Raw genomic sequence first — 26591 nt, 5'->3', positions numbered from 1 at the left:
TCTCTATCTCTCCCTCTGCAGCTGCATCCCGACATCCCACGACGACCCACCCACCCACCTGCGACTCTGCAATTGCAATATCCCGACGACGACCCACCTTGCCGCTGCTTGCGAATCGCAACGACTCGCGAAGACGGACTAAAACGAATTCCAGACCCGATCGAATTCTCAATTGCAAGGAAAGGAAATCAAGCGAATATTATGGAGGTTTTGGGATGGGATGGAGCCCTCTCGTCACGTGACTTCCACGTCGCAGCACGTGCTTTCGCCAACAACTGGAAAGAATTTAACTCCGCCTTTCCTCCATGGACGTGGGTTCCCTCTCCCAAACAGCCTCCCCATCTCTCCCGCCTGCACCAGCAGCAGCAGCAGCAGCATGGCTACTTGTCGTTGGAGAAGATTTGCCTTCTTGGGTCAATCAAGGTAAGACACGTGGCTTATTGGTTCAACTCGCTTGTCATTGATGTAATTGTTATTTGGAGCTCTACTAATCACACTTCGTGGATTAATGATCTGTCTTAGGAAGATGCTAATGAAGAGAATCACGCTTGGGACGAAGAGGAGCCCGAGTCTGTTGATAATGCCACGCTGGTGAGTACATAGCTACCCCGTATTGTAAAGATTTTGTTAGGGATGGCCGGCTAACCCAATCACTCATTCATCATTTTTGCTATTTGCCATTTGCAAGGTTGACACCAGCAATCTTCAAGTATGCTACTACGATTTTCATATAGTATACAGTGATTCATATCGAGTTCCCGTGCTGTATTTTCGCGGTTACTACATCGGTATGTTAATCTTTTTTTTTTGCTACATAAACGAAATTTAACGAATCACTTAAGGTCAGTTCTGGTTAAGAAAATGCGGGTGTTAATCTTCATAACTCTTCCTTTGTGAATGATACATAGATGGACAGCCTTTGGCATTGGAAGAAATAGAAAAGGACCTACCTGCTCGCTCATCGAAGGTTTTACTGGAATCAAAATGGACATTTATAACTCAGGAGGTACATTTTCCTCATCTTTGGATCCATGCTTCCTGTTCTTGCTAAACTTGTTTGTGCAGTTAATTTTACGTTTATAAGATTCATATAAACGATGCATATACAGGTTAGGTCAATTGGGCAGGGCAGTGTGCCCGCCCTTCAAATCCACCTCCCGTAGATCAGAATAATTTAGAACATATAAAGGGGACACATTCTTTCTAGTTGCTAATATTGCATCAAACATCTGAACATATATGATGTTTCTAGGAGCATCCATACTTGAACAGACCGTGGTACAAGCTGCATCCATGTGGAACCAGTGAGTGGATGAAGCTGCTTTTCCTTGGTGATAATTCTCAGGCTAAAAATGGAGTAGCACTTGAACAATATTTGGTGTCTTGGCTCTCAGTCGTAGGTCAAGTGGTTGGTATTAGAGTCCCCTTTGAAATGTTGAATCATCATAAAAGTTGTAGTTGAAAGAAGAAATTCTAATCTATGAATCATGCAGAACTCCGTCTTCCTCACAATTATTGGGTCATCCGGAAATAAACCCGAAATATCAGATCATATTATGTAGTTTGCTCATCCTTACAATTGTCGAAAAGCCTTTTCAAATAAGCTAATTGATGATTTCAAGTAAACAGCGTCTAGACCCAAGACAACTGGGGTTGCTAACCCTATCTTCTGTTTTGAACTACTCCTTAATGGCGAGTTCAGGCGAATGAACAGATTCTGTCATGTTTAACATTTTTTCATCCTCACTTCTCTTAGCTGTCTGAGAAGTGAACGAGAAATTCTGTATTGCCCCCAGCACCCCTTAAGAGGAGACTCAAACCGTCCTTTGCTGCTAAATCCAAAATTCTCTACAACCTTGATAATCCTATCAAGAACCTATACAATAAAACTTAATCAACAAGTACCCTTCTTATTTAGCAATTTGATGAATATGTTGCATGTAAGATGTGAGTGTCAAGGAGAATGACTTCTAGTTCTCATCAAACTTGTAGCTTAGTTTTAAGTTATCAAGTTGAGAAGGTTTCGGACTTAATTGGCTGGGATTGAGAGTCCTAACATATATGCAAACTAATCAGATAACCTTATCATGTTTTGACAAGAGTTCATAATGGAATAGGACTGTATTGAACCCTAATCAGTGTAGCAATCCGGGTATCAGTTGATAGGCCTGATACCTAGGATGGTTGACTATATATTGGGACGTCCCTGCACTCACAGCGCCATCCCTTTTCCTGAGCAAACCCTATTCTAGCTGGATATAGCTGCTGGGTGTAGAAGACTCCCGATATCCCTTCTTGCTGATGTCGAGCACTTCTCCAGGTAAGTTGTTCAATTGTATTTACGTATGCATGTCATCGTGTATATGTGATTCTATGCATGCAGTGTTTAAAACTCCAACATGTGGTATCAGAGCACACACTGTCGTGTTTAGAATCCTTTCAAGCACGAGTAAACATTGAGTGATTGCACGATCCTGACATATGACTTCCGCACATAAAGCTAATACAGTTATCAACTATTCAATGACATACATCACGTTTAGAATTATATATATATATATATATATGTGTACATGTTTTGCAAATTCTTCTCCAGGAGCACAAGCTGTGTTCTCAGATTTCGAAGAATCAAACTACTGTCAATACATGATATGACAGTCGAATCTTGGATCATGACCAATTTCAACTCAAAAGTGTTTGTATCATGATTCAAATTATCAGTTCAAATTGAACAAAATGATTAAACTGATGATGAATATGTTTTAAGATAATTCCAAAGAATTCTAATATTCAGTCATGTTTAATTGGAGTATAAGTGAAATACAAAATTAAAATTGATGCAATTTTATCTGCTCAAAAGTGTTAAAATTGTATCGCTAAAGAGAATTTTGTATTTTGGTTATGCAAAATCTAATATAATCAGTTTTGCAATCCAAAGATGCAACTGGTATTATATGTTTTTGATGCCATTAATTGTTCATATCGTGAACTCTTAATGAAGAACTTTTGAGAACAAATACTAAAGCTTATGTTACTTCTCCAGCTATGACTTCTCTTAACTTCTCCAATATTGAAACGCTAACTGGATCCAACTACAAAAGATGGAAGGATGATATGGAGATAGCCCTTGGTATGATGGATTTCGATTTGGCCTTAAGGGAAGACAAACCTGCAGCAATAACAGCTACTAGTACAGCAGATGAAAAACTAATGTTTGCTCAATGGGAGAAGGCAAACAGAATGGCTCTTATGATTATGAGGAGGGCCATGACAAGCAGTGTGAAAGGTGGCATACCAAAGAGTGATAGTGCAAAACAATTTTTTGATGCAGTGGGAAACAAATTTAAGGAGTCCGAGAAAGCTGAAACGGGGAATTTTCTCACAAAACTGACATCCATGAAGTTTGATGGTGTTGGTAACGTAAGAGAACACATACTGAAGATGTCAGACATTGCACAAAAGCTGAAGGAACTTGAGCATCCAATTACAGATCAGTTTCTAGTGCATATGGCGTTGAATTCATTACCTGCACAGTATGGTCAGCTGAAAGTGTCATATAATACTCAGAAAGCAACCTGGGACATTGATGATCTGATTTCCATGTGTGCTCAAGAGGAGTTGAGATTATCAACTGACAAGGTGGAGACTGTGAATCTTGTTCACACTACTGCAAAGGGCAAACGTGTTGCAGTTGATCAGTTTCCTACGCCTGCTGGTAAGCAGAAGAAAATGTTACATTTTTCTTCTTTTAAAAATGCTAACCCCCTTAATCGATCTCAAAAGTTTAAAGCTAATTCTGAAGAACCAAAGCCTTGTTATTTCTGCAAAGAAGTTGGTCATCTAAGGAAAGATTGCACTGGTTTTAAAAATTGGCTTGTTAAGAAAGGTAATGAAATCAATGTTTATGTTTGTTTCGAGTCAAATTTGATTTATGTTCCTCCTTTTAGTTGGTGGTTTGATACTGGTTGCTCAATTCATATTACAAATACCTTGCAGGGATTCACAAACCTAAAGGAGAGAAAAAATGAAGTTTACAATGTTTTTGTTGGGAATGGGAGCAAGGTTGCAGTCGAGTCTGTTGGCAGTGTCTCTTTAAAGCTTTCTTCTGGTTTTATTTTGTTTCTAAGTCCAGTACTCTATGTACCTTCTATGAGAAGGAATTTGATTTCAGCTTCTAAATTAGTTAAATCAGGTTATACTTTTATTGGAGACAATGAGAGTGTAAAACTTTTTCATTCGAATAAATTAGACACCTTGCTTGGTTATGCTTTACTTCACAGTGATATGTGGCAACTGCAGTGTAACTATTTACATGAATGTTTCACAGTTTGTCACATTGGTTCCAAAAGATTATCTTCAACTGAAAACTCTCCTATACTTTGGCACAAAAGGCTCGGACATATATCCAAAGATAGACTTATGATTTTAACTAAACAAAATCTCATTCCAAATCTCGATTTTTTAAGTCTGCCAAACTGCATTGATTGTCTTAAGGGTAAAATGACCAACACCAGGAAATTAGGATCCACAAGAAGCAACCAGCTCTTAGAAATAATTCATACAGATGTGTGTGGTCCTTTTCCAAATAAAACAATCTGTGGGAACTCTTATTTTGTTACATTCATTGACGACTTCTCCAGATATTGCTATGTCTATCTAATATCTGAAAAATCTTCTGTTCTTGATTGTTTTAAAACATATAAAACTGAGGTAGAGAATCAACTAGAGAAAAATATCAAAATAGTGAGATCGGATAGGGGTGGTGAGTATTTTGGCAGGTTCACAAAAACTGGACAACACAAGGGAGCTTTTGCATATTATCTTGAAAGCTCGGGGATCATTGCTCAGTATACCACTCCAGGGACTCCACATCAAAATGGAGTGGCAGAAAGGAAGAACAGAACCCTCAAGGACATGATTCGATCTATGTTTTCGAGGTCTACATTTCCCATTTTTCTGTGGGGAGAAGCACTTAGAACAGCCAATTACACACTTAATAGGGTTCCAAGTAAGTCTGTCAAAACTATACCTTTTGAAGCTTGGACAGGAAGGCAGCCAAGCTTTAATCATTTCCATGTATGGGGTTGTAGAGCTGAAGCACGTTTTTATAATCCTCACGAAAGGAAGTTGGACCCGAGAACTGTTACTTGCAGGTTCATAGGGTATGCAGACAAGTCCAAGGGTTTTAAGTTCTACTGTCCTGATTCCCACACTAGAATTCAGGAGACAAACAATGCCAAGTTTATTGAAGATTTGGAAGAAGAGACAGTGCATCATAGCACTTCTGAATTCGAAGAAATTCAAAATGAAGATGGTCAGCCCTCTACACAATCTGATGCATCGTTACTTGGCACTCAAGCAAACTTGATCACTCTCCCAATTGTTCTACCAACTTCTTCATCCCTTAACACTATGTCCTTTTCTGAAACTGTGCATGCTTATGGTCCTGAACCTCAAGTCCCCGAAAGCCAAATTCCTGAGGTAGAAGCTCCACCATTGCAACAAGTGCAATTGCCTCTTAGGCAGTCAAACAGGCAAAGAAAACCAATAATTCGACCTGATTTTGTGTATTTACAAGAGACTGAATATGACATAGGAGATGATGATGATCCTTTAACATTCAATCAAGCTATCAATAGCTCACAAGCAGGTCTATGGCATGCAGCTATGGTTGAAGAACTTGAAGCTATGGAGAAAAACCAGGTTTGGACTTTGGTGCCATTTTCAGGCTATGCTAAGCCCATTGGTTGTAAATGGGTGTTCAAAACCAAAAGAAATGCAAGGGGAAAGGTTGAAAGACATAAAGCTAGACTCGTAGCTAAGGGTTTCACACAAAGGGAAGGAATCGATTATAATGAAACCTTCTCACCAGTATCATCCAAAGACTCCTTGAGGGTGATCATGGCATTAACAGCCCATTTCAACTTGGAATTACATCAAATGGATGTAAAGTCGGCATTTCTTAATGGTGTTTTAGATGAAGAAATTCTGATGGCTCAACCACCAGGTTTTGAGGAGAAAGGGAAAGAGACTATGGTTTGCAAACTCAACAAATCAATCTATGGTTTAAAGCAATCATCCAGACAATGGTACATCAAATTCGATCAAGTGGTTTCTGCTTTTGGTTTTGAAGAAAACAAGATTGATGACTGCATATATCTCAAGGTCAGTGGCACGAAATTCATATTTTTGGTCTTGTATGTAGATGATATTCTCTTAGCAAGCTCAGATTTGAGTCTTTTGCACACCACTAAGACCATGTTAACCAAGAGCTTTGAAATGAAAGATCTTGGTGAAGCGCATTTCGTCCTTGGCATTGAAATTGAGAGAGACAGATCGAAAAGGATGCTGAGGCTGTCTCAAAAATCTTATATTGACAGAATCATGAAGAGGTTTAACATGGAAAAGTGTGCAGGTGGTGAGCTTCCCATAGCAAAGGGTGATAAGCTTAGCCTGGATCAATGCCCTAAAAACGATCTCGAAAAAAATGGAATGAACGACAAGCCTTACGCATCACTTGTTGGCAGCATCATGTATGCTCAAGTATGCACAAGGCCGGATCTAGGGTTTGCAGTTAGTGTTCTAGGTCGTTTCCAGTCTAATCCTGGTACTTCTCACTGGACTGCAGCAAAGAAAGTACTAAGGTACTTAAAAAGAACAAGGAACCTTGCACTGGTGTACCAGCAGGTTGAGAAGTTGGAAATGGTGGCTTATTCTGACTCAGACCTGGCAGGTTGCATTGATGACAGAAAGTCTACAAGTGGATACGTTTTTCTTCTTGCTGATGGTGCAATTTCGTGGAAAAGCTCCAAGAAAAAGGTGATTGCTTCTTCAACTATGGAGGCTGAGTTTATTGGTTGCTACACTGCCACCAAACAAGCAATCTGGTTGAAAAACCTCATTATGGGACTGAAGGTGGTAGACTCAGTTGAAAAACCGATAACTATTTACTGTGATAACAAGGCTGCAGTTTTCTTCTCTAAAAACAACAAGAGGTCCATTGTTTGCAGGTTAATGGATATCAAGTACTTGCGCGTAAGGGATGAAGTCAGAAAAAGGCTGATCAACATAGTGCATATTGGAACGGATCTTATGGTAGCTGATCCAATGACTAAAGGCTTACCAGTGGGAGTGTTCAAGAAACATGTTCACAACATGGGAATGCGAGAGGACTTTGATTCTGTTAATGAGTGGGAGTAGTAAACTCATTGTGTTATGTATGTTTCCTTTCCGTTTAAACTGAATGCTTCCATAATGTTTTGATTCTCATGTTATGCTATAATAATGATATGAGCCATACTTTTGTATGAGGCTCAGTTCAGGAGTTGAATTTTGGTTATCAACCTGAAAATTTCGAATTCTGTCAAACAACACAGTGCTTATGGTATAGGTATTGGTAATCATAACGCGCACATGTAGAAGAAATTACATACTGCGTTTATGATTCTATATTCGAAGCCATAAGTGACAGGTTGTTAAAGGTGTAATTGCAGCTTTCGGGGACTTGTGATCACCTCAATCTTAGCCCATGTAATATCATTCTTCTTGGACACTCAAGTGGGAGAATGTAAGATGTGAGTGTCAAGGAGAATGACTTCTAGTTCTCATCAAACTTGTAGCTTAGTTTTAAGTTATCAAGTTGAGAAGGTTTCGGACTTAATTGGCTGGGATTGAGAGTCCTAACATATATGCAAACTAATCAGATAACCTTATCATGTTTTGACAAGAGTTCATAATGGAATAGGACTGTATTGAACCCTAATCAGTGTAGCAATCCGGGTATCAGTTGATAGGCCTGATACCTAGGATGGTTGGCTATATATTGGGACGTCCCTGCACTCACAGCGCCATCCCTTTTCCTGAGCAAACCCTATTCTAGCTGGATATAGCTGCTGGGTGTAGAAGACTCCCGATATCCCTTCTTGCTGATGTCGAGCACTTCTCCAGGTAAGTTGTTCAATTGTATTTACGTATGCATGTCATCGTGTATATGTGATTCTATGCATGCAGTGTTTAAAACTCCAACATTGCATTATCATGAAGCCGATGAACTCGCAATTGGTGATACGGCCAGATACGAGAGGCTGCACTAGGTCTCAGTTAGGGCTATATAACAATTGCAGATAGGAGTCTTAACAACACAGTGAAAAATAAGAATCTTGTTCTCCTTTCGATATTAAGCTGAAAGATACCAGATAAAAACCAGGAAGAAATGCTTACTTCTTGATGGACTAATGGATCACTCGCAACCCCACCACTTCCTACCTGCAAAGAAAATGAACTTCCGAAATGTAAACTTTTGCAATTTTATGTTTTCTGGACAGCATCGACCCTTATCTTATCATCGTGCATTTGAAATTAGAAACTTCTAAAGTTTCCACCCTCAAAAGTACTGAAAGCCATCACGCAACTTACACAGAAAACAAACCCAAAATATATGTAAATTACGTGACATTGTTCCATGCATTGAGCACAATAAAGAGCAAGGAAAACTTATAAATGTGGACCTATCAAAGTCTGTCTGAGCTTTATGCAGGGATTAGTATTTAGTGGTGCATACAAATGCAAGGGAAATACTCATTATTCTGGAAACTTCCAGAAGTAAATGCATAATGTTTTTCATGTCTTCCTAGTTCGTAACGTTTTCCTTAAATATCAAATAGCAGTTGAATTGGCATTGATGTTGTAAGCCAGAAAATGAAGGTAACTCCTTCCCTATATTGTCATATCTGCTGTACTTTCTAATTTCTAGTAAAATAAACCCGAAATAGCTTCCAAAGGTAAGTACGGGTTGATGTAAGACTCTTACTTGTAATCTGCGAGCTTCGGTTTGAGGTTTAACCAGGGTGACCAATGTCGCCTCTTCCTTCATCACACCGACCATAGCAGCATGACCTGCTTCCAAATTAAAAGAAGCCGTGACCAAGTGTAAAACCCAAAGGCACAATAGTGAAACAAAGCTACCTAGCTTTCAACTTTTCTTAGAACAGATTTTTTTTTTCCATGGGGGAATAGCACATAGAGAACATATAGAATTAGACAAGCAACAAATCCTCGGAGTTTCCCCCAACAGAAAATAGAAAAGAGAGATCGAAACAGCCAAAGAAACAGATAACGATGACAAATTTACATGTCTTTGAAAGCTTATCAATGGAATGGAGATGAAAGAGAGGTCCAAAGTCACCAAATCAACTTTTTGAGGGATCCGGATAGGTATCTTAAATTTTTCCTTTCATCACGCTAGCATGTTCATGTGTCCGAACTTTGTTTGCCACCTGATGATAAGCAATCAAATGTCGAGTAGAGAAATATCAAAGAGAAGTAAGGCACAGGCCATGGTGCACCGTACTGAAGTAAACAGTCAGTAAATCCACCGGTTGATAACCCTGAATCAAGAGCTACTCTGCCAGAAACATCAATACCTAGCTGTTCAATGGCAGCTTCTAACTTGTATCCTGCTCTGGATAGACAATATAAGAACAAATTAGCACTCGAGGTCCCGCTGAAGTTACTGCACGACTCGATATTTATTATAAATGAAGTGAAAGTTGGTTTGTCAAAGTGAAGTGATCACCTACATACATATTTTGGGACTTCAGCAATTATCCGTGCAAGAGCTTTGTCTGAGACTGGAGTCCCCGCTTTGTTGACCACCTTTCCGTCTACACACACCTTCCCTACACCGCCAAACATGAACAACCAAAGTTAACTACGTAGTCCCTACTGACATAACTCATCAACCTCTTCCTCCTGTAATTTCCATTAATCAAACACAATGGTGAATATCAATGTCATACAGAAAAGGGTTTCTAGAGAGCAACTTACATGACATGGTACACCACCACTTGGTGTCCCGTGCCGAAAATATAAGGGACACTTTGTATGCGGTCCTTAGTTATCAATATTCTTTGACCAAAACTTTATTAATTTTTAGTTTTTGATCGAAATCCTTGATATTAATGTAATAATGTAAGTTACTATATTTTTTAAACTAAAAATTAAAAATTGTGATACACACACACACACACACACATATATATATGGGTACATTCACCAAAATTAACAAAAAAGTTATTATACCAAAACATGGGTACATTCTTCAAAACCAAAATAAAAAAAATGATATCAAGCTTAATAACATTAGTAAATTTTTTCGATCAAACTTGATATGGATACATTCTCAAATCAACGAAAACTAATGTACCCATGTAAGTGTAAAAATAGATTAAAAATTTTGAATGGATTTTATATTAAAAAAAAAAAAGGTACATTTTACATATACAAATTGGTATATTTAAGAATGAGTACATTTAAGATTAAAAAAAATAAAAAATTATATGAATGGATACACTTAAGATTATAAAATTGAGAATCTTTTTATTAAAAAAAAAAACTAATATCTAATTTTATTTTTTATTATTTCGGAAATGTTTGAATTAAAAATTAATTACGAGTTTAGTAGGGGTGGGAGTATTAATTCTTAAATTAATTAATAATTTTTATATTAAAAAATTATGTAATAAACATGTAAATTCATTATCACATAATCACATTAATGTTAGGAGCTTCAATCAAAATTTGAAAAATAATAAGGTCTATTAGAAATTAGGAACCGGATACTAATTTTTTCAAAATTTAATAACATGGGACTGAAAAACACGGTGTACCGTGAGTCCGTGACATGTAAGTCCTTATCAGGTTTCTGGGGACTCGACACGAATAGAAAAATTTACAAACTGGGTTGGAGTGAAAAAAACAAGTTAACTCCGTCTCTTTGGAGGCTGAACACCAAATCCAATTTAAAGAATTAGAGATACTCAACTGTTAGAGCTCAAAAATGGAAGCTTTTGTAAGTTGGGTTCCGAGAAGAGAAAAGAGAAGCTTCAAGTTGCTCTACCAAAACGGCGGGAGATTATGGTGCGATTTGGGAGCTTGAGAAGCTGAAGCGCCATCTCTGATCCTCAATCTGCCCGTGCGCTTGTGGAGGCTGAACCCGTTTTGAGTAGTTTGCTCTTGGCGGTTCAAGCGGGTCGGGTCTGGAGTTGGTTCAACCCAACAAATTTTAGTTCCAGGTTTGGATTGGGCTTTAGTTTTTCATGGTTGGCCCAAGATTGGCTTTTGCATAGCAAAGCATGAATATGCTTTTTAGCTTCCTTCAAAAAGATTCTAAATCTTACTAAATTTCCATCCATAATTTGTACACATATTTACACCTATATGGTTTAAGTTGCAGACATAAGCGTAACCACATTAGTCGCAGACTTATAGCAGATGTCTTGCATATGCGTTTGAGATTAAATCTCATGCTCTACAGTTTTATAGATATTTTGAGTTATATATATCGCTTGTATGTAAAAATACGGTTTAAAGTGAATTCATTTAGCAAGTAATATGTTTGTTGTTTGCATTGTTACTATAGAGAATGACTATAGATAAACCATCCACAATTGTTAATGCCAAGAGCAATAAATTTAGAGAATTCTGTTAATCTCGAGTACAATAATGGTCGACTGCATTTAGAGTAGGGTAAAATTTTTCTTTCCCTAAAGAATCCCAACCAAATTCATAACATAAAAACTTGGACTTTGGGAATATGTGTATGGTGTTACACAGCAGATGAGGACCAGAAAATGTCTATCCTCAAAAAACCCTGTCCCACCCATTTTTCAGTTTATGTCAAAACCAACAGTTAGTTAAACCAGACCACCCTCTCCCGCCATTGCTACCGTTATTACAGTTTACACAGTTGATTAAGCACAAACTACCACACCAAGCAGCAGCAATGGCAGCAACGCAAGCCAAAACCCCTTCTCTTTGTTATTATTCTCATCAACTTCACAACCATAATCCTGCATCGTCCCTATCACTTGTTGGTAATAATCTTAAATCCCACAAGAAGACCCTCAAATTCACTTGTAGATCCAACGGCCAGGATGTAATGACTCGTTCTTTGATCTTTCATTTCAGTTTTTTGTAAAGTTAATTTCTGTATTTTTTTTTTCATTGATTTGTCAATATATTTTCTTTGCCAGGATTATTACATTGATGCTCCTGTTGAAGTGGGTGATGGGTTTTCCTTCAGTGGAGGTGCTTATTTAATTCTGGCATTTTTCGAGGGAGTTGTTATTTGTGCTCCAATTAAGTCATCGTGCAGGATAACCGTTTTAGAGTGCTAATACAATTCCGTTTTGTTAATAATGAAATTTTTCGTGTGTGTGTTTGTTTACAAAGTTAAGTGGAAATGTGGGTGTTTTGGCAGGAAAGTATTCTGATGGACCGAGCCCTTCGGATGAATGGTTTAAGCAAGGGAAGATAGTGAGTCTTTTTCTGTTTTTTATTTCTTATGATTTTTGTTATTTAACCATTTGAAGCTTATTAAAAACCACCATAACTTTGATTTTCTTCCAGGTGAAAGCTTATGCTGCTTTTGGTTCCGGCGAGAAGGCAAAAGACCCAATTTTTGGACTCGCAATGGGTGCTGATTCTCAGGCCTCCACTGATGTTTTCAGGTGAACTTTTAAATTATCTTTAGACATTTGATAGTTCAATGTTTTTGTTTAAATGTTTCCGTGGAATGCAGACTTTGAGATTGGATTATTTGCAGGGTTTACCAATTGAACCATGCTCTCTCTATATATGATTTTGTTCCATAGATGGTTTTGCGTTGAATCCGGAAGTGCTGATAATCCTTCAGTTATATTGATTCACGGTTTCCCTTCTCAGGTGAGTCGGTCTTAATTTGTCAATGTAATAGGAAAGTCTTCTACCATCTTTGTGTTGTTGCATCTGTATGATCGATTGATGCATGTTAAAATGCATGTTTTAATTGTGAAATCCATTTTCAAGTTCCCATCTGTCTTAATATTCTTCTGTTTATTCATACATGTGTTCAAATCATCAGGCATACTCTTACCGCAAAGTTCTTCCCATACTTTCGAAGGACTATCACGCGATCGCTTTTGATTGGCTTGGTAAGAATCAAGATCACAAGTTTAGCTGATATCCATTCCTGAACGCAGTTGAAATTATCAATATAAACTACTCACGTGCGATTTTAGTTTTGCTTTGCTTGAAAAGCATTATCAGTTGATTACTGCACCTGCCTTCAATTGCAGGTTTTGGATTTTCAGATAAGCCTCAACCCAAATATGGATTTGACTACACTATGAATGGTAATCGTTTTTGGTCTTATCTCATATGAAGGCAGGCAGATAAAAGCAAAATTTATTCTTGTTTATGTTGTCAAGTTTTTTCACGGTTTTGCAGAGTTTGTAGCATCCTTGGAGTCATTTATAAACGAAGTTAGTGTTAACAAGGTCACGCTCGTTGTCCAGGTATTTTGCTTCTCCAGTGAATGTATAACCGTGTAATTTGAAGTTTGCAATTGAAAAGAACTTCTGATCTTTGATGTGCATCTCAGGGATACTTTGCGCCGGTTGTAGTTAAATATGCTAGCAGTCATCGGGAAAAGATTGACAACATAATACTTTTAAATCCTCCGGTATGTGCTCTCCCGAAATCCACCATTGGTTTCTTTGTTTTTTCACTGATATATGCTTTATCATTTTGAGCAAATTGTGGGGTTTTCGCAAAGGTTTTCATATTTAAGAATTACTGTCTTATTTCTCAAGAAGATTAGAAACAGAATTATAAAGATTTTAGGCTTTAGAAGACATAGAAGTAAGAGATAACACAAGAAGCGATGATCAATTTCATTCATCATCAAGTCTAACTTTACTAAATATAAAAAACAACTTAGAAAACTAAATTAAAATAACTCTAATTCAATATTCTGCATCACCTCAGTGACAAGAACTTGACTCTGGTGAGTGAATTGAGGGCTTAAACATCACTGAATATAACAAACGAAATAGGAAACTAAACAGAAATACTGCCTACTCCAGCACCATAGTTCTGACTGTCTCCACGCCTCAAAGGCAGGTCTAGTCCACCACCGCCTATCTTCAACTCCGCTGCCCTTTCTTTACTTTCTGCACGGATTGACAACTTCTCAGTTAATTGGAATGCTGGGGCTTGCAGCCTTGTGTGCTCAAAGTCATGGAAGACACTGCAGTTTGTCAACTGATCCCAACTAGCACGCAGCTCATTGTTGATCATCATTTTGCTAACAATGCAATGAGTCCGTGCTTTTGAGAGCTCAAACATCTTGGTGATTTGTTCCAAGCTTAAAGTCTTGTATGACGGTGAGTCGGTCAAAAGGTAGGTTCTCAAAACCGCCTCCTTGATCTTAGCCTTGAGCATCTCAAGAACACACTCACGATTCCGGAGGAGCTTCCAGACAAGAAGGGAATTGATGACATTAAAGGCCTTTTGAAAGTCGCCTTCGCTGAGGGCTCTGGTAGCTGCCACTGTATGATCCCTGACATTTTCAGCGGGTCCTATGAACAGTCGCTTCTCATTTGATTCAAGCAACCGCCTGAATGTTTTACTAATCACTCTGCGCTTTGTGTCGTGGACACTAGCTGCCATATTAGGCACTTCCAGCAGCATGGCACATATCAAATGAACCGCCTCCAGGAGCTCAAGGTTTTTGTGCATATGGTAGGGCATCTGCCAGCTTCTCTCCAGCCTTTCCTGTTCTGGAGTTTTCTCGTGAAATCTACTTCCCGAGACACCTTGTCCAAGCAACTCCCTTACTCTTCCACCCAAATATAAATCAGAAAGGCAGCTATGTCCTTCAGGGATTAGTCCATTCCGAAATGCACATAGACCGAGTTGTGCCACGGCCCTATTAAACAATATTTGGGTTGAAATGTCCATATGCTGAATACAATCTGGCAGGTGACTCATCAGCAACAAGTCGTGCACTGTAGAAAACTCGTCCAAGAGAGCACGGTGGTAAATGTCACAAAGCATTGCTCGTGCTTTAGTCCGATCATCTACATACTTATATATAAATCAAACCAGAATATCCATGAAGGCCCTACTGCTCTCACTAAAAGTGGGTTTCCGAGGAACAAGTCGAGGAGTTACAATAAATGCCATAGGCTCCTTGCCTGCACCATCTTGTGTCTGCTGATCAGCAAGACTTCTTATGGAATCATAAACTTCCTGTGGTTTATAATATACGTGTTCAACCCGCCTTAGGGCTACCTTTGCAGCGTCTTTGAAATTCCCAACTTTCTCTAAATACTCTTGAACATTTTGAGCAAGAGTAAAAAACATTGGTTCACTCTGAGTCTTTCAATGTACTCATTGGTGTGAGGGTCCACGCACTGCAAGCTGTTGAAGTAGTCAGTGTCTATCCTTTTCACAAAGGCTGCCAAGTTTCCCCAAAGCCTGATTGTCCCATTGTAGTCCAATCCCATCTGGGATTCATTCTCATCTGGCTCTGCCATATCGTTCACCACAATGTTTGGATATTGCACCAGAATATCAAGTAGAACAAGCATGTTCCGCACACACTTTTCCCACACATTTATAGGCATGTGCCTGCTGAGACCCGGGTTGACATCAAATTGAGCAGAAACAAGACGGAAAAGAATCTCAAGCTTTTGTGCAGGTGTTTTAGGAACTGTTGTCAAGAAGATAAGCTGCTCCAACCTGCTCAAACCTTCCAGTTCCCTTCCTTCCCAAGCTGCCACTACCTCTTTCAACTTCTTATTTATCACATCCCATGTCATCTCGTGACCATCATCTTCCTCATCCGTCATTGATTCAACATCTGTCCGATAAGAAGTTTCAGAATCCATTTCAGAAGACTCATCCGAATCCTCCTTGCTCTTCACCGGATTCTCCCTAAACAAACTAATCAAGTCCTCATACTGCCTATTGTTCTTCTTCAGTTTCTGTTTCATCACGTTCAAGGCCTTGGCATTGCTGCTAGTCATCTTCTTCTTAGCATTCTTATTTTCCAGTGCCTCAGCCAAAACGTCCTCCAGCAAAACAAGCGCTTTGATGTAGAGAGACGGTACTTTTTCCCTCTTGGTCCCGCACATCACCTTCTCGAGCTGCTTATTAAGTTTCTCAAAGCAATCCTCCATGCTGATCCAATCATTGACATTCTTAGCAGCATTCTTTAATTTGTCAAACATAGCATTCATCTCGTCAAAGTGCTTGACTTTTGCTGATTTAAGAACACGCTTCGGATCATCCTCCTTGTCATCAGTGGCATCACTGACATCTATTCTGCAGCAGCTTCCTTCAGTGGAAATCTCAGTAACAACTGCAGTTTCAGACTCGCTATCAGTATCAATATCCGAATCGCTGCTTGAAGTACTCCGCTGGCTCCAGAACTTGGACTCCATTTTTTCGTACAAGATACCAGAACAGTTGAAGAGAAAATCACAAGAAGAATCTGTTTGATTGACGTGAAATTGTTCGAAAACCAGCCTGCAGATGAAGAGAGCTGAAGGAGAGGATTCCGAAATTAGAAGGGCACAGATACAAGTGTTTATATACACAAGTAACTGGGATTGAATTGAGGTTAGGCTAACAATAAGAAATCATCACCGCGAATAAATCAGCATTACCGTCAATCAAAATTCAGAGAGAGAGGGAGGGGAAGAGAGAGAGATTTACTAACTTGTCTGAAAGCCGTGGGACAAAGCTCGAGGACTAGTTGCAAACTTGCAGAGACATAGAGAGCTATTGTGACTATGAGTATTATAAGTCACAGCAATTAAACGTGATCAGTTCATTGAACATTAGCTACATTGAAAAATGCAAACATGATCTCCAAGAAACATATTTCTGTCCTTTCTTGCAGTCTAAGCAACAATGCCACCGTGCTCTCCAAGTTTTTCAACAAATTGAGATCTGCCTTTATTGAGTTGCTAGTATTAGGAAAGTAATACTTACCCCTTGATCTCCAGGGGCTGGTTCACGTTGGGAAAAAGGGGTTCGAGTCCTAGAATTTCCATTCAAGGTCTTCACTTGGAGAATGACTAAAATGACAGTGGTTCACGGGGTTCTGGTTTAAATAGTACAATGTCATGTGTAATAAAAATGATGGCATTATATTATTGAATCGTGATGTCATGTGACAGTGAATCCGTTTCATGTAAGTTGCTCTCTTGGACTTGCCATTGAATCTCTGAAAAATGCCCACCACCTGTTCGATAAAGTGGCCACAAGGCACTTTCCGTCTGTGGGAGTTGCGCACATACCTAACATAATAATAGAGATCAATGATTAAGAGACATTCAGTTGCTTGTATCATAACGAAATTATAATCGTTGCAGAGAATAGTAGTGCTGTAAGGTTGTTTTTTTTTTTCATGAATCATGAATGATAAAAGTACCGTTATTTTTAAGGGTACATAGTTTCGTGTAACAAAAAAGTTTTACACATTGATCCCTAGAAGAAAAAAATTCGTGAATTCGCCACTGCTAAATGCTAATGTCTATTCTCGCACTGTAAACTTATTCAGGTTGATAAATGTTGTCTTTTCTTTCTATTAAAGCTAACAGAGAAGCATGCCAACCTGCCATCAACCTTGTCCATTTTCAGCAACTTTTTGTTAGGTGAAATATTTTCTCAGGTATGACATTGTGCATTTTCTGTTTGGTTGCCGAGAAAAAGATAATATTAGTTCCATACTCTAAACATGTTCGTTAACATTCTTTGTGTGGTGATCAACTAGGATCCTCTGAGGGCAAGTGATAAAGCCTTGGAAAGTTCAGGACCTTATAAAATGAAAGAGGATGATGCAATGGTCTACAGAAATCCTTACCTCACATCCGGTGCCTCCGGTTTCGCATTAAACGCAATCAGCAGGGCCATGAAGAAAGAGCTGAAGGTGAACCCTATCAAATTTTACTCTTAAAGTGTTTCACTGATTTTCAGCCTGTATTTGTATTCCACTGTCCACGTTCCCCCTATTCTAGTATAAACGCTCAATTACCTCCCTACCATCCTGTTTAACTACATTCCGTCCAGTTTTCTATCCCAGTAATTAAACATGCAAGGCTGGCTGTGAGGGGGTGCAGGTGCTGGCTTCTGCACAAGGCCCCCGATTTGTATTATAGTTTGGCCGAAAGAATAATCAATTTTTCATAAAACTGGGTTATTACGCTGCTAATGCAGTATCTTATGCTGTTTTTTTTGGCAGAAGTATGTAGGGGAAATGAAGACGATACTAACAGATGAAAACTAGAAAGTTCCGACAACTGTTTGTTGGGGCAAAAGAGACCGGTGGTTGAGTTATGACGGTGTTGAAGAATTCTGCAAGGATTCTAAACATAAGCTTATTGAAATTCCCATGGTACCTTCCTCTTCTATGCACGTATGCAGGACAAGTTTTAGCTTTACGCCCACACATAAAATATATGCATTGTTTAACAGATTAATGATTCTAAGTTAACCTTGTTCGATTGTCTGAGGTTTTTATTTTGAGGACTCACGCAATCTGTTTATCGCGGATTTTCAGGCAGGCCATCATGTGCAGGAGGATCGCGGCGAAGAACTTGGGGAGGTCCTTAAGGGGATTATCAGAAGAAGCCGGTTAGGTCTTTAATACTTTTATCATTGCTTACCTGGGAGAATTAAAGGGTAAATCGATCTCCATGTTTCTTATGTTAATATATAGATAACTGAGATAATTTATAAATTTTACCAATTGAATGCTACAAATTGTGATATTAATTAGAAGATCCACAAATCCACATGTATGCCTTGAACAAATAATGAAAATTGTTCTCGTTCTGATATAACTGTAATAGCATGACATTGTGTGTTTCGGAATGAATAATATACAGTCTTGAAAACTGGTGCTTTTTGGGAAACTGCTTTTCATGGTCTGCTTTTTAATGATAGGAAATCAATCTCTTTGTGTTTTTGCTTTGCTGTGGTGTCCTTTTGGTATGGATCAATCCAGCAATCATCTTCTCTGATTGCCTTTTTCCATCTGTTCTTGAAAATTTTCCAATTCAACTAAGGATAGCTTCCTCACCTGAATAATAGATGCAAGAACGATGAGTTCGAAGCATTCCTAAGTTCACGGTACAAGCTTTGGGCTAGGAGAAATATTTGTGCTTACATTTAACTTCATTAGAGTTCTTACCTCGGGTCTAGGGTCAGATACCAGTTGTTCTGAACTAGGCAAGCTTATATTGTGAGCAGGTTGATCATGTGCTTCTGCAATTGTCTGCATTGGCGACTGTGGCCATTAGTGAGTGATAAACTGATCATACAAATTATACAACTTAACAACATAGAGTCGTGCAGGGATAGAGAGGGAGTTGTATGAAGTTTCCGACCTTGTTTGCTGCCAAGCCCCCTAGTGAAGGAATACCTAATGAATAATGTACTCAGAATCAACAATTCCGATATTTTTGGTTCAATCGCCCTGTAAAGGATTGCTTCAGACGTACGAAATTTGTACAAGAGAACAGGCGAAAAACAGTAAGAAAAATGTAATTTACAAGATGGAGAAATTGTCTGTGCACAATAACCCAGCTGGAAACCCAAAACCCAAGCATGAACTAAGTCATTCTGTTTATCAAGGAAAAAAAAGTCACAAATGAGATAATTAACTGTTATAACTCTTATCCATTAACCAAAACCAGATTATATTAAGGTTTAGTTTCTTGTTTATCTCATCCTTTTTTAATAATACATGTTAAAACCCGAAGCTAATCTTATCATTAAGCAATGAAGAAGACTTAAACCTCGCCGTACCTGAATAATATGCCATATGCAGCGCCAGGATGCTCTTGAATTAACAGGAGCCATCATTTCTACAAACCTGCCATACGTGTAATTAAGACGTGCAGGATACACGGACCTATATCTGTAACATGCATGCACGCATCCATGGATTGATGCACGCGTGAGTAAACTATACGTGTCTGTGTATTTGTATATGAAAATTTTGTACCCTGTGCATGAAGGATCTGTGCTGTTTTCATCACACTTCCTTCCACCACGAAGTGCATTGTTTATGTTCCTGTTAATGCACCACCAACCAAAAGAGTGGAGAAAATTAGGAAAGACAGAACACGTAAGATCGGAGCAAATTGTGAAGAATTTACTGAGAAAGAATCGTTGGAGTCTGCTACCAAATTTCAAATTAGGTTCTATGCAAGTCTCCTTATTTTAGACAGAATACCTGTGTACTTCTGTTCTGTTGTCTCTCGCCGTAAGAAGATGATGCAGCTCGGAATTGTCTGGATCAAGTGCTGGCTGTGATATCTCAAGCCCCTCTTTTCAAGATGAATACATACTGAAACAATAACAGGATGCAATGGTTTTACATAAATGCACGAAAAATGTATGAATTGAGGGGAGTACCTTCCAGCATTGAAATTTTCGATTCCCAGGTCCTCATCCCAGGGGAAGATGTTAAAAAGGAAACCAAACCAGGTTACTAGAATTTACTAGGAAAATTTACATGTGCGAATCTCAATTACAATTAGGGCTACGGGCAGTTACCACTAGTTTGATTCATAGCAGACACATGTATAGCCCTACCACTCCATTCCTAATCCCTCCACTCGTTACATGAAAAACGCACCACAACAAAACGACTTGATGCGAACTGAGAAATCGAATAACAATGAGAAACCAAATTCATGAATTTGAAGATACAAAGAAACTAAACAACGGGATGAGAAACAATTGTGTTCTCCTTTGGTTACCTTCTTTACAATCTTGCTCACACTTTTCTTTTGCTTTAATTCAACTGCAATGGCCAGTAAGTTTGTTGATGACTTTGAGTTCTAAAACAAAAGGACTACAGAACATATATCAGCATTAAAATCCGATGTCTTACAATCCTAATTACCAACTTGGGGATGATGATGATGATGATGAAGACCCTAATTACAAAAGGAGTACAGAACAATTTCTGAATGTTGAGAGATTGAGAAATGAGATTATGGTTATTGCAAGAAAGGAAGCAAAACTATGAATTATGATGTGAGATACATTTGGGAGAATTAAATTTAATTAAAAAGTTTTGTCAACGGAGCTTCAAAAGCAGTGCACCAAGTGAAGCGGCCTAGGATACTTTAAGCTGCAAAAGCCAATTTTCAAATAAACAGAGCTACTGCTCCCACATGTCCGCCTAATGCGTTGGGCACAAACCCACTTCGATGTCTCGGTACAATGTCTTTTGAGTAATGATTGTAGTATGTATCTCAAAATTTATAAAGTGGGAGTTGTTATAGCACTTTCGTAGCTGATATACGACGTGTGATAATCGTCTTTTGTTTAAAGTTGAACCAAAAGCCTATATAATGTAATAGTTAAATTTAATGAAAATAACAATTGATTTATGTGATGTGACATGTAGCTAGAATTATTTTATGTACAGACTAAGAATTTAATGGTAACTTTCTTGTTCTCGTTCTCTCACACACAACTTTTATGTTCTTACTATGTGTATGAGTTTTTATTAGAAAAGATAGCTATTTTAGAGTTTCATGAAAGTGAATAAACACTCTCATGTGAGGATAGTAAAGATATGGTTCAGATTTAATTAAGGGGTATGTTAAAAGATTATCTGTTGATGACATCGCCACCAACCATCTTGTTACCCTAGAATGAACATAAATCAATTAGATGGAAAAAGAGAGATTGAGAGTTTATTGATGAATCTTACTTGTTCCGAGGTATTTTCTTACTATAATAACTTGCTATATCTGGTGATAAAACAAAAAATGGTAAACTCTTTCATTCTACACTCAAAATCTTAGTCTTTAACAACCCAAAGTCCTATGTAAGAAAAACCTTTGTTTGACATTACACTAGAGACAATTGTGTGGGTGACTCTTTGAAGTTGTTTCTACGTTGTGAAATCCATATTCATCAACAAACAGCCACTAACCAAAATAAAGATAGGCCTACAACTTTATCGACAGATGACCCTAGGTCATTATTATTATATTATAAAATTCACATACATCAATCAACAGGTAGCCACTAACTAAAGGGAAAAAGATTCTTGTCGGATTTTTTTTTTTTTTTTTTGGATTTTAAAAATTTCGTGATCAAGATCGTTTATCGTACATCGTGCGGTTATAAATTATTTTAAAATTTAAAATTTAAAATTAAATATAAATAATACTTAATGAAAATTTACGATTTACGCAATTATAAGATTTTTAAGATTTCAAAAAAAAAAATCCAACGGGGATCATTTTTCTTCAAGTAGATAGGGCTTGTAACCTTATCGACAATTGACCCTCGACACAAAAATCAACATACATCAAAAGGTGCGAGGCATCAATTGTCCTCACCTGCAACCTTATCCTATAGTTGATGAATAGAGTAGGAAGTTATACAGCACGTTTGATGTAACATGCAACACTAATATTGCTGGTCAAGGCCTTTGTCAAGTCTCAGGGGAGGACCGGAGAGGGGTGCTCCAAGGACAAAGGACACTTTTAGGCGTTAGCAAATTACAGTGATTCTCGAGCACCATGAATAAAGAGCAGAAAATTTTCATTATGATCAGAATGCAAGGGATATATTATGTATTTTTATAAAAATAGTGAAAGATTTTATTTTTAAAATTATTAAAATTTTAAAACATATATTATATCATTTGTATAATAATACGTGATGTATCATTCTATGTAATAATTACAGTAAAAAATCTCTCAAAAAAAGACATGGCATCCGACACAAGGACGAACCATCCAGCCATTAAATTTGATCAAAACACCACACACACACTGTAACATGCGCCATCATCACCCAATTAGCCCCACCACCAAACCAACTTTCCCTTCCTTCTTGAGTCGTTTGTTTCACGCGCTTCCAGCATGCCTGACCGCAGGTAACCTAACAATGGAAAATGGAAAATGGAAAATGACATACATACTACAATGCTAAACCTGGTTGCAGCGGAGTCGATGATACATACTACAGTGCATAAGGGTTTTCATGGAAAATGACATACATCGAAGAGTTTATTGTTATGTTTGATTTTGATTTAATAATATATTGTTACGGTAGGTTTCTTTTCATATGATAATATATTTTGATATACGTTGTCGTGATGACACAAATTTATATCAGTTGGTTTCTTTTTCGTAGTTTGCTAACACTGTCAATGTGTCTTCTAGCATCAATGATCCAAGAATTTATACATAAAATTTTATCATTGATTGAAAATGCATATTTATATCATGTAAATTGCTCGTCTACAATAAACTCCCTATATTTAAAGAAAACATCAATTCACCACGTAGTAAATTTTTATTGAAGTCGAGTATTCTCGTCTATAGTGACTGAATTGCAAGAAAAGATTTCTCCTTAATTTTATTTTTTGGTAGAAGATTTCTCCTAAATTTGGTTGCCCTAGCTTGAACCTTTTATCGTTTATAGAGTTTAATGCTGATCATAAATGGAAAAGGATCCATGCTGGATCCTTTTTTTTTTTTTATCCTAAAGATTCTGTAATCTTGACCTTTCATCGTACATCGTGAGATCAATTTTCATTAGGTACTATTCATATTTAGTATAAAATTTTTAATTTTAAAATAATTTCTGACCGCACGATATATAATGAACGATCAGGATCATAGGATCCTATGATCCCCAGGCAAGGATCCTTTTCCATCATAGATTCTTTGGGACATATGTACACGTGTTCAATTTCTAACCGTGCCGTGGGACTAGTGATGGACTCCTCAAACTAAAATGGTATTCCTCTACACTTGTAAGTGAGAGGTCTTATGTTCGATTCTCATCAAAGGTAAATTTAAACCATATTATTGCTAGTCCATTATGAGACTAAGCTTCCATCTTCCCCTTATGTAGATAATATTGTTTGTTAAAAAAAAAATACACGTTTTCTTATTAATCAAACAAAAGAGGGGACATTTTTTCTTACTTTTTACTTAAATTATGGTACCCTCTCTAAATCCATAACCATAATCATGATATATACTACTTAATACTATAAACTAAGCCGTAATTCTTTCGTTTAATATAATTTATTTGTTTTTAGTTGTCCAATATCTCTGTGTGTCCATTGATATTCTTTCTGGTTTTCTCTTCTTAATTTTGTATAGACGCTAATACTAATAACACCACCAATTTAAATTATTCTTTAACAAATAATATCATCAATACGACATAGGTGGGGAGATAGCTTTACAACAGGTTAATAATAATGAAATTCAAATTTGTTTTTGATGAAAATCGAACTTAAGATTTCTCACGTACAAATGAAAATAAATATCACTAGATCGTAATACTAAGTGACACTATTAGTTTAAATTATATTTTCTAAATTATATAATATAGTTGTTAATATTATATTTTTACTTAAATATTAATTAACATATTTATTCTCGATGACATATTATATGAAATATAAATATGATCTAAAAGTTAACATACATGTGGACTTTGTCTAGTGGAATCTGTATATGATTGATAATAAGTTATAAGTTATTAACTCCTGGTGTTCTCGAGAAATCCAATTTTTTTCTTTATTTTTTTACACTATTTCTTCCTTTTTATTTTTGGAAGCGGTGTCTTTGCTTTTAAGTGGCTCTCTAGTTCTTCTTTCTCAGGAACTCTCTCTCTCTCTCACACTGGTTTTTGCAGCTTCTTTATCTGAAAGTGGGTTTTCTTTCCTTTGCATGTTACTATTTTATTTATTTATGTTCTTATTTTTTGGCTTGGTGTTTGTTTAGTTTGTAGGGTTTCGCTTTGGCAATTGATGCCTAGGGTTTTTTTAATTGCATGCTTGAATTCTTTTTGTGTTTTCATGTGCTTAAGTTTGAGTTTTTATACGGTTGTTTTCTTCTGGGTTTTTGTTGATGTTGTTCTTGTGTTTCTGACTTCAGAATTAAGAACTTATTCATGCACCAACACATAGTTAAGAAACAATTAGGAAAAAAAAAATTGAATTATTAAATATTAGATTCAGCTCAGCTTACATGTTCCAGGAACATCTGCGTGAAAGATTTATCCTTGTCTGTACATCAGTACATCAGTACATCAGTCCCAATTTGTAAGAATTAAGGTAAAAGTTTGTATTTTGACTATTTTCTTAACCCTTTTTATGCAAAAAAATTATGGCCTGAAGTGTAAGCTTGACTTTCAAAGCATTTTGAAAAATTAATTTAGCATTAGACTTAAGCTTATATTTTTGGTACTAGATTTTATGGAATTTACTTTGTTTTCAAGATGGAGATGATACATGCTCACAAGAACTAGTTTTAGATTTTTCCATTAATTTCTCAAAGCTTTTGTGCATTTTAGTCGGTGTTGTATAATTTATGATGAATATTTTCTACTTCTTGGGTAGCAGTTTAATTTCCATTGAAAATTAGATGGTTTCTGGTTGTAGATAGTTTTCTTAGAAATCTCTAGATGAGGTTTCTGATAGTATTTTGCATGTTATGTTGTGTTCTTACTTCTTAATTTCATGTTCTATGTGTCCCTAAAAGATCATTCTTGATCTGTAATTATAGGGTAGGTCCTAGATATTCTCTAGTCATACTTGATAATTTTTCAACCAAGCACCATAGTTCCGGCATATGTCAGACTTCTTTGGAGTCGAACATGATACTACTGTACTAGGTCTGTATTTTCTGTGCTGACAATCTAGGTCAGTTGGTGTTATTAGGGATATCAGATTTTGGTTAGTATTTTATATATATGTATATGTATGTATATAAGTATAAAGTTTGTGTGTATAAAGTTCATTTTAATTTCTCGCCTTTTATTTTCCCCCCAATTTATGTGTGGAAATTTGATCGCATGTGGAAGATTCCTTGACAATTGTTGTGATTGTTAGAACATTATAAACTGCTCTTTTCCGTAGCTACTGATGTCTAATTTGAGCTATGGTTTGATGTTGTGTGACAACGAGAGAGAGCACGCTTGTCATCACACATGAAAGGATCATGGTTGTTTACGGGCGTGCTCTCTCTTGTTGTCATTCGGTCCACCTACTCTATCTTCGGCATATGATATTAATTTGCAGGTGGTTTTGATCTCTAACTATACATGCCAGAATTCGCATATGATATGATATATATATTACTTGTTTTTACTTCAATTTGTTGTAAATTTTTTTGTGGAATCATTTTTCGTGAACTTATTGAGTCTCATGTTTGAGATCCAAAATAATGTGCTCATTCAACAATTGTTAAAACATTTTGACAAAACAAAAAGCTATTGGTAAAACATAATATACGGAACTTCAATATTCATCCGTAGCATATCAATTAATCATTTACCTCAACCAATTAAGTTTGTTTAGTGGCGATCCATTTTGTGCTACCGTCTAGTGGTATTCTTTTTACTTGTAAGTGAAAGGTTTTAGGTTTGATTGTTGCTAAAGGCGAGTTCGACCAAATTATTATGGCTAGCCCATCGTGAGGTTTAACCCACTCCCCCACCCCTTTAGGTTAATATCAAATGTATTAAAAAAAAATTTCTTAGTGGGGACTTAGGATGTGGGGTTGAAAAGATTTGTGCTGATCATGATGAGTGCTAGTTGTGTTTTGCCTATTGCAGAGGTTGAAAAATTTAGTGAAATTTACTAATTATTGATCTTGGCAATCTTGGCTGATTTGCATCCTTGTTTTAATGATAATTCCGCCCAAAGACCATAACATGTTCTTTACACATATGAGAAGCGAAAAAGATAATCAAGTTAG

General features: G+C 37.1%; 2 protein-coding genes and 3 pseudogenes across 5 annotated transcripts; 2 read left to right on the top strand and 3 right to left on the bottom strand.

Annotated features, from left to right (window-relative positions):
- On the top strand, window positions 1-1595 carry LOC137726619 (ubiquitin-like-conjugating enzyme ATG10). Its single transcript, XM_068465556.1, has 5 exons — window positions 1-423; window positions 523-591; window positions 689-788; window positions 909-1006; window positions 1253-1595. The coding sequence occupies exons 1-5, from the start codon at window positions 202-204 to the stop codon at window positions 1460-1462; spliced, it is 699 nt and encodes a 232-aa protein (XP_068321657.1). The 5' UTR covers window positions 1-201; the 3' UTR covers window positions 1463-1595.
- Window positions 1596-1673: 78 nt separating this feature from the next.
- LOC137726618 (uncharacterized) lies at window positions 1674-9885 on the bottom strand (annotated as a pseudogene).
- A 758-nt stretch (window positions 9886-10643) lies between these two features.
- LOC137724818 (uncharacterized hydrolase YNR064C-like) lies at window positions 10644-18728 on the top strand (annotated as a pseudogene).
- On the bottom strand, window positions 13637-16322 carry LOC137722365 (eukaryotic translation initiation factor 3 subunit C-like; annotated as a pseudogene).
- LOC137724437 (uncharacterized) lies at window positions 18649-20461 on the bottom strand. Of its 4 annotated transcripts, XM_068463179.1 has the most exons (8): window positions 20254-20461; window positions 20072-20165; window positions 19841-19909; window positions 19642-19708; window positions 19386-19455; window positions 19221-19309; window positions 19025-19108; window positions 18649-18913 (listed from the first exon to the last, which is right to left on the bottom strand). In XM_068463179.1, exons 1-6 carry the CDS (start codon window positions 20288-20290, stop codon window positions 19278-19280), a joined length of 369 nt encoding a protein of 122 aa, XP_068319280.1. In that variant the 5' UTR covers window positions 20291-20461; the 3' UTR covers window positions 18649-18913; window positions 19025-19108; window positions 19221-19277. The 4 variants fall into 4 exon arrangements, with proteins under 4 accessions (XP_068319280.1, XP_068319281.1, XP_068319283.1 ...); XM_068463180.1 differs by lacking the exon at window positions 19386-19455 and having other exon boundaries at window positions 19221-19322; XM_068463182.1 differs by lacking the exon at window positions 19386-19455.
- Window positions 20462-26591: the final 6130 nt, after the last annotated feature.

The sequence above is a fragment of the Pyrus communis genome, chromosome 2 (assembly GCF_963583255.1).
Source record: "Pyrus communis chromosome 2, drPyrComm1.1, whole genome shotgun sequence".
Classification (NCBI taxonomy): domain Eukaryota; kingdom Viridiplantae; phylum Streptophyta; class Magnoliopsida; order Rosales; family Rosaceae; genus Pyrus; species Pyrus communis.
This window is presented reverse-complemented; position numbering and strand designations above follow the sequence as displayed.

Bases quoted from the DNA above. Each gene is read 5' to 3' on its own strand.
- LOC137724437 (XM_068463179.1), bottom strand. From the start codon at position 20,290: ATGAGGACCTGGGAATCGAAAATTTCAATGCTGGAAG. The intron at 19,910-20,071 runs GTATTCTGTCTA...GTGCATTAACAG, and splicing joins AACAGAACAGAAGTACACAG to GAACATAAACAATGCACTTC. The intron at 19,456-19,641 runs GTACGGCGAGGT...CTTGATAAACAG, and splicing joins GCATATGGCATATTATTCAG to AATGACTTAGTTCATGCTTG.
- LOC137726619 (XM_068465556.1), top strand. From the start codon at position 202: ATGGAGGTTTTGGGATGGGATGGAGCCCTCTCGTCACGTGACTTCCAC. The intron at 592-688 runs GTGAGTACATAG...GCCATTTGCAAG, and splicing joins CTGTTGATAATGCCACGCTG to GTTGACACCAGCAATCTTCA. The intron at 1,007-1,252 runs GTACATTTTCCT...TGATGTTTCTAG, and splicing joins GGACATTTATAACTCAGGAG to GAGCATCCATACTTGAACAG.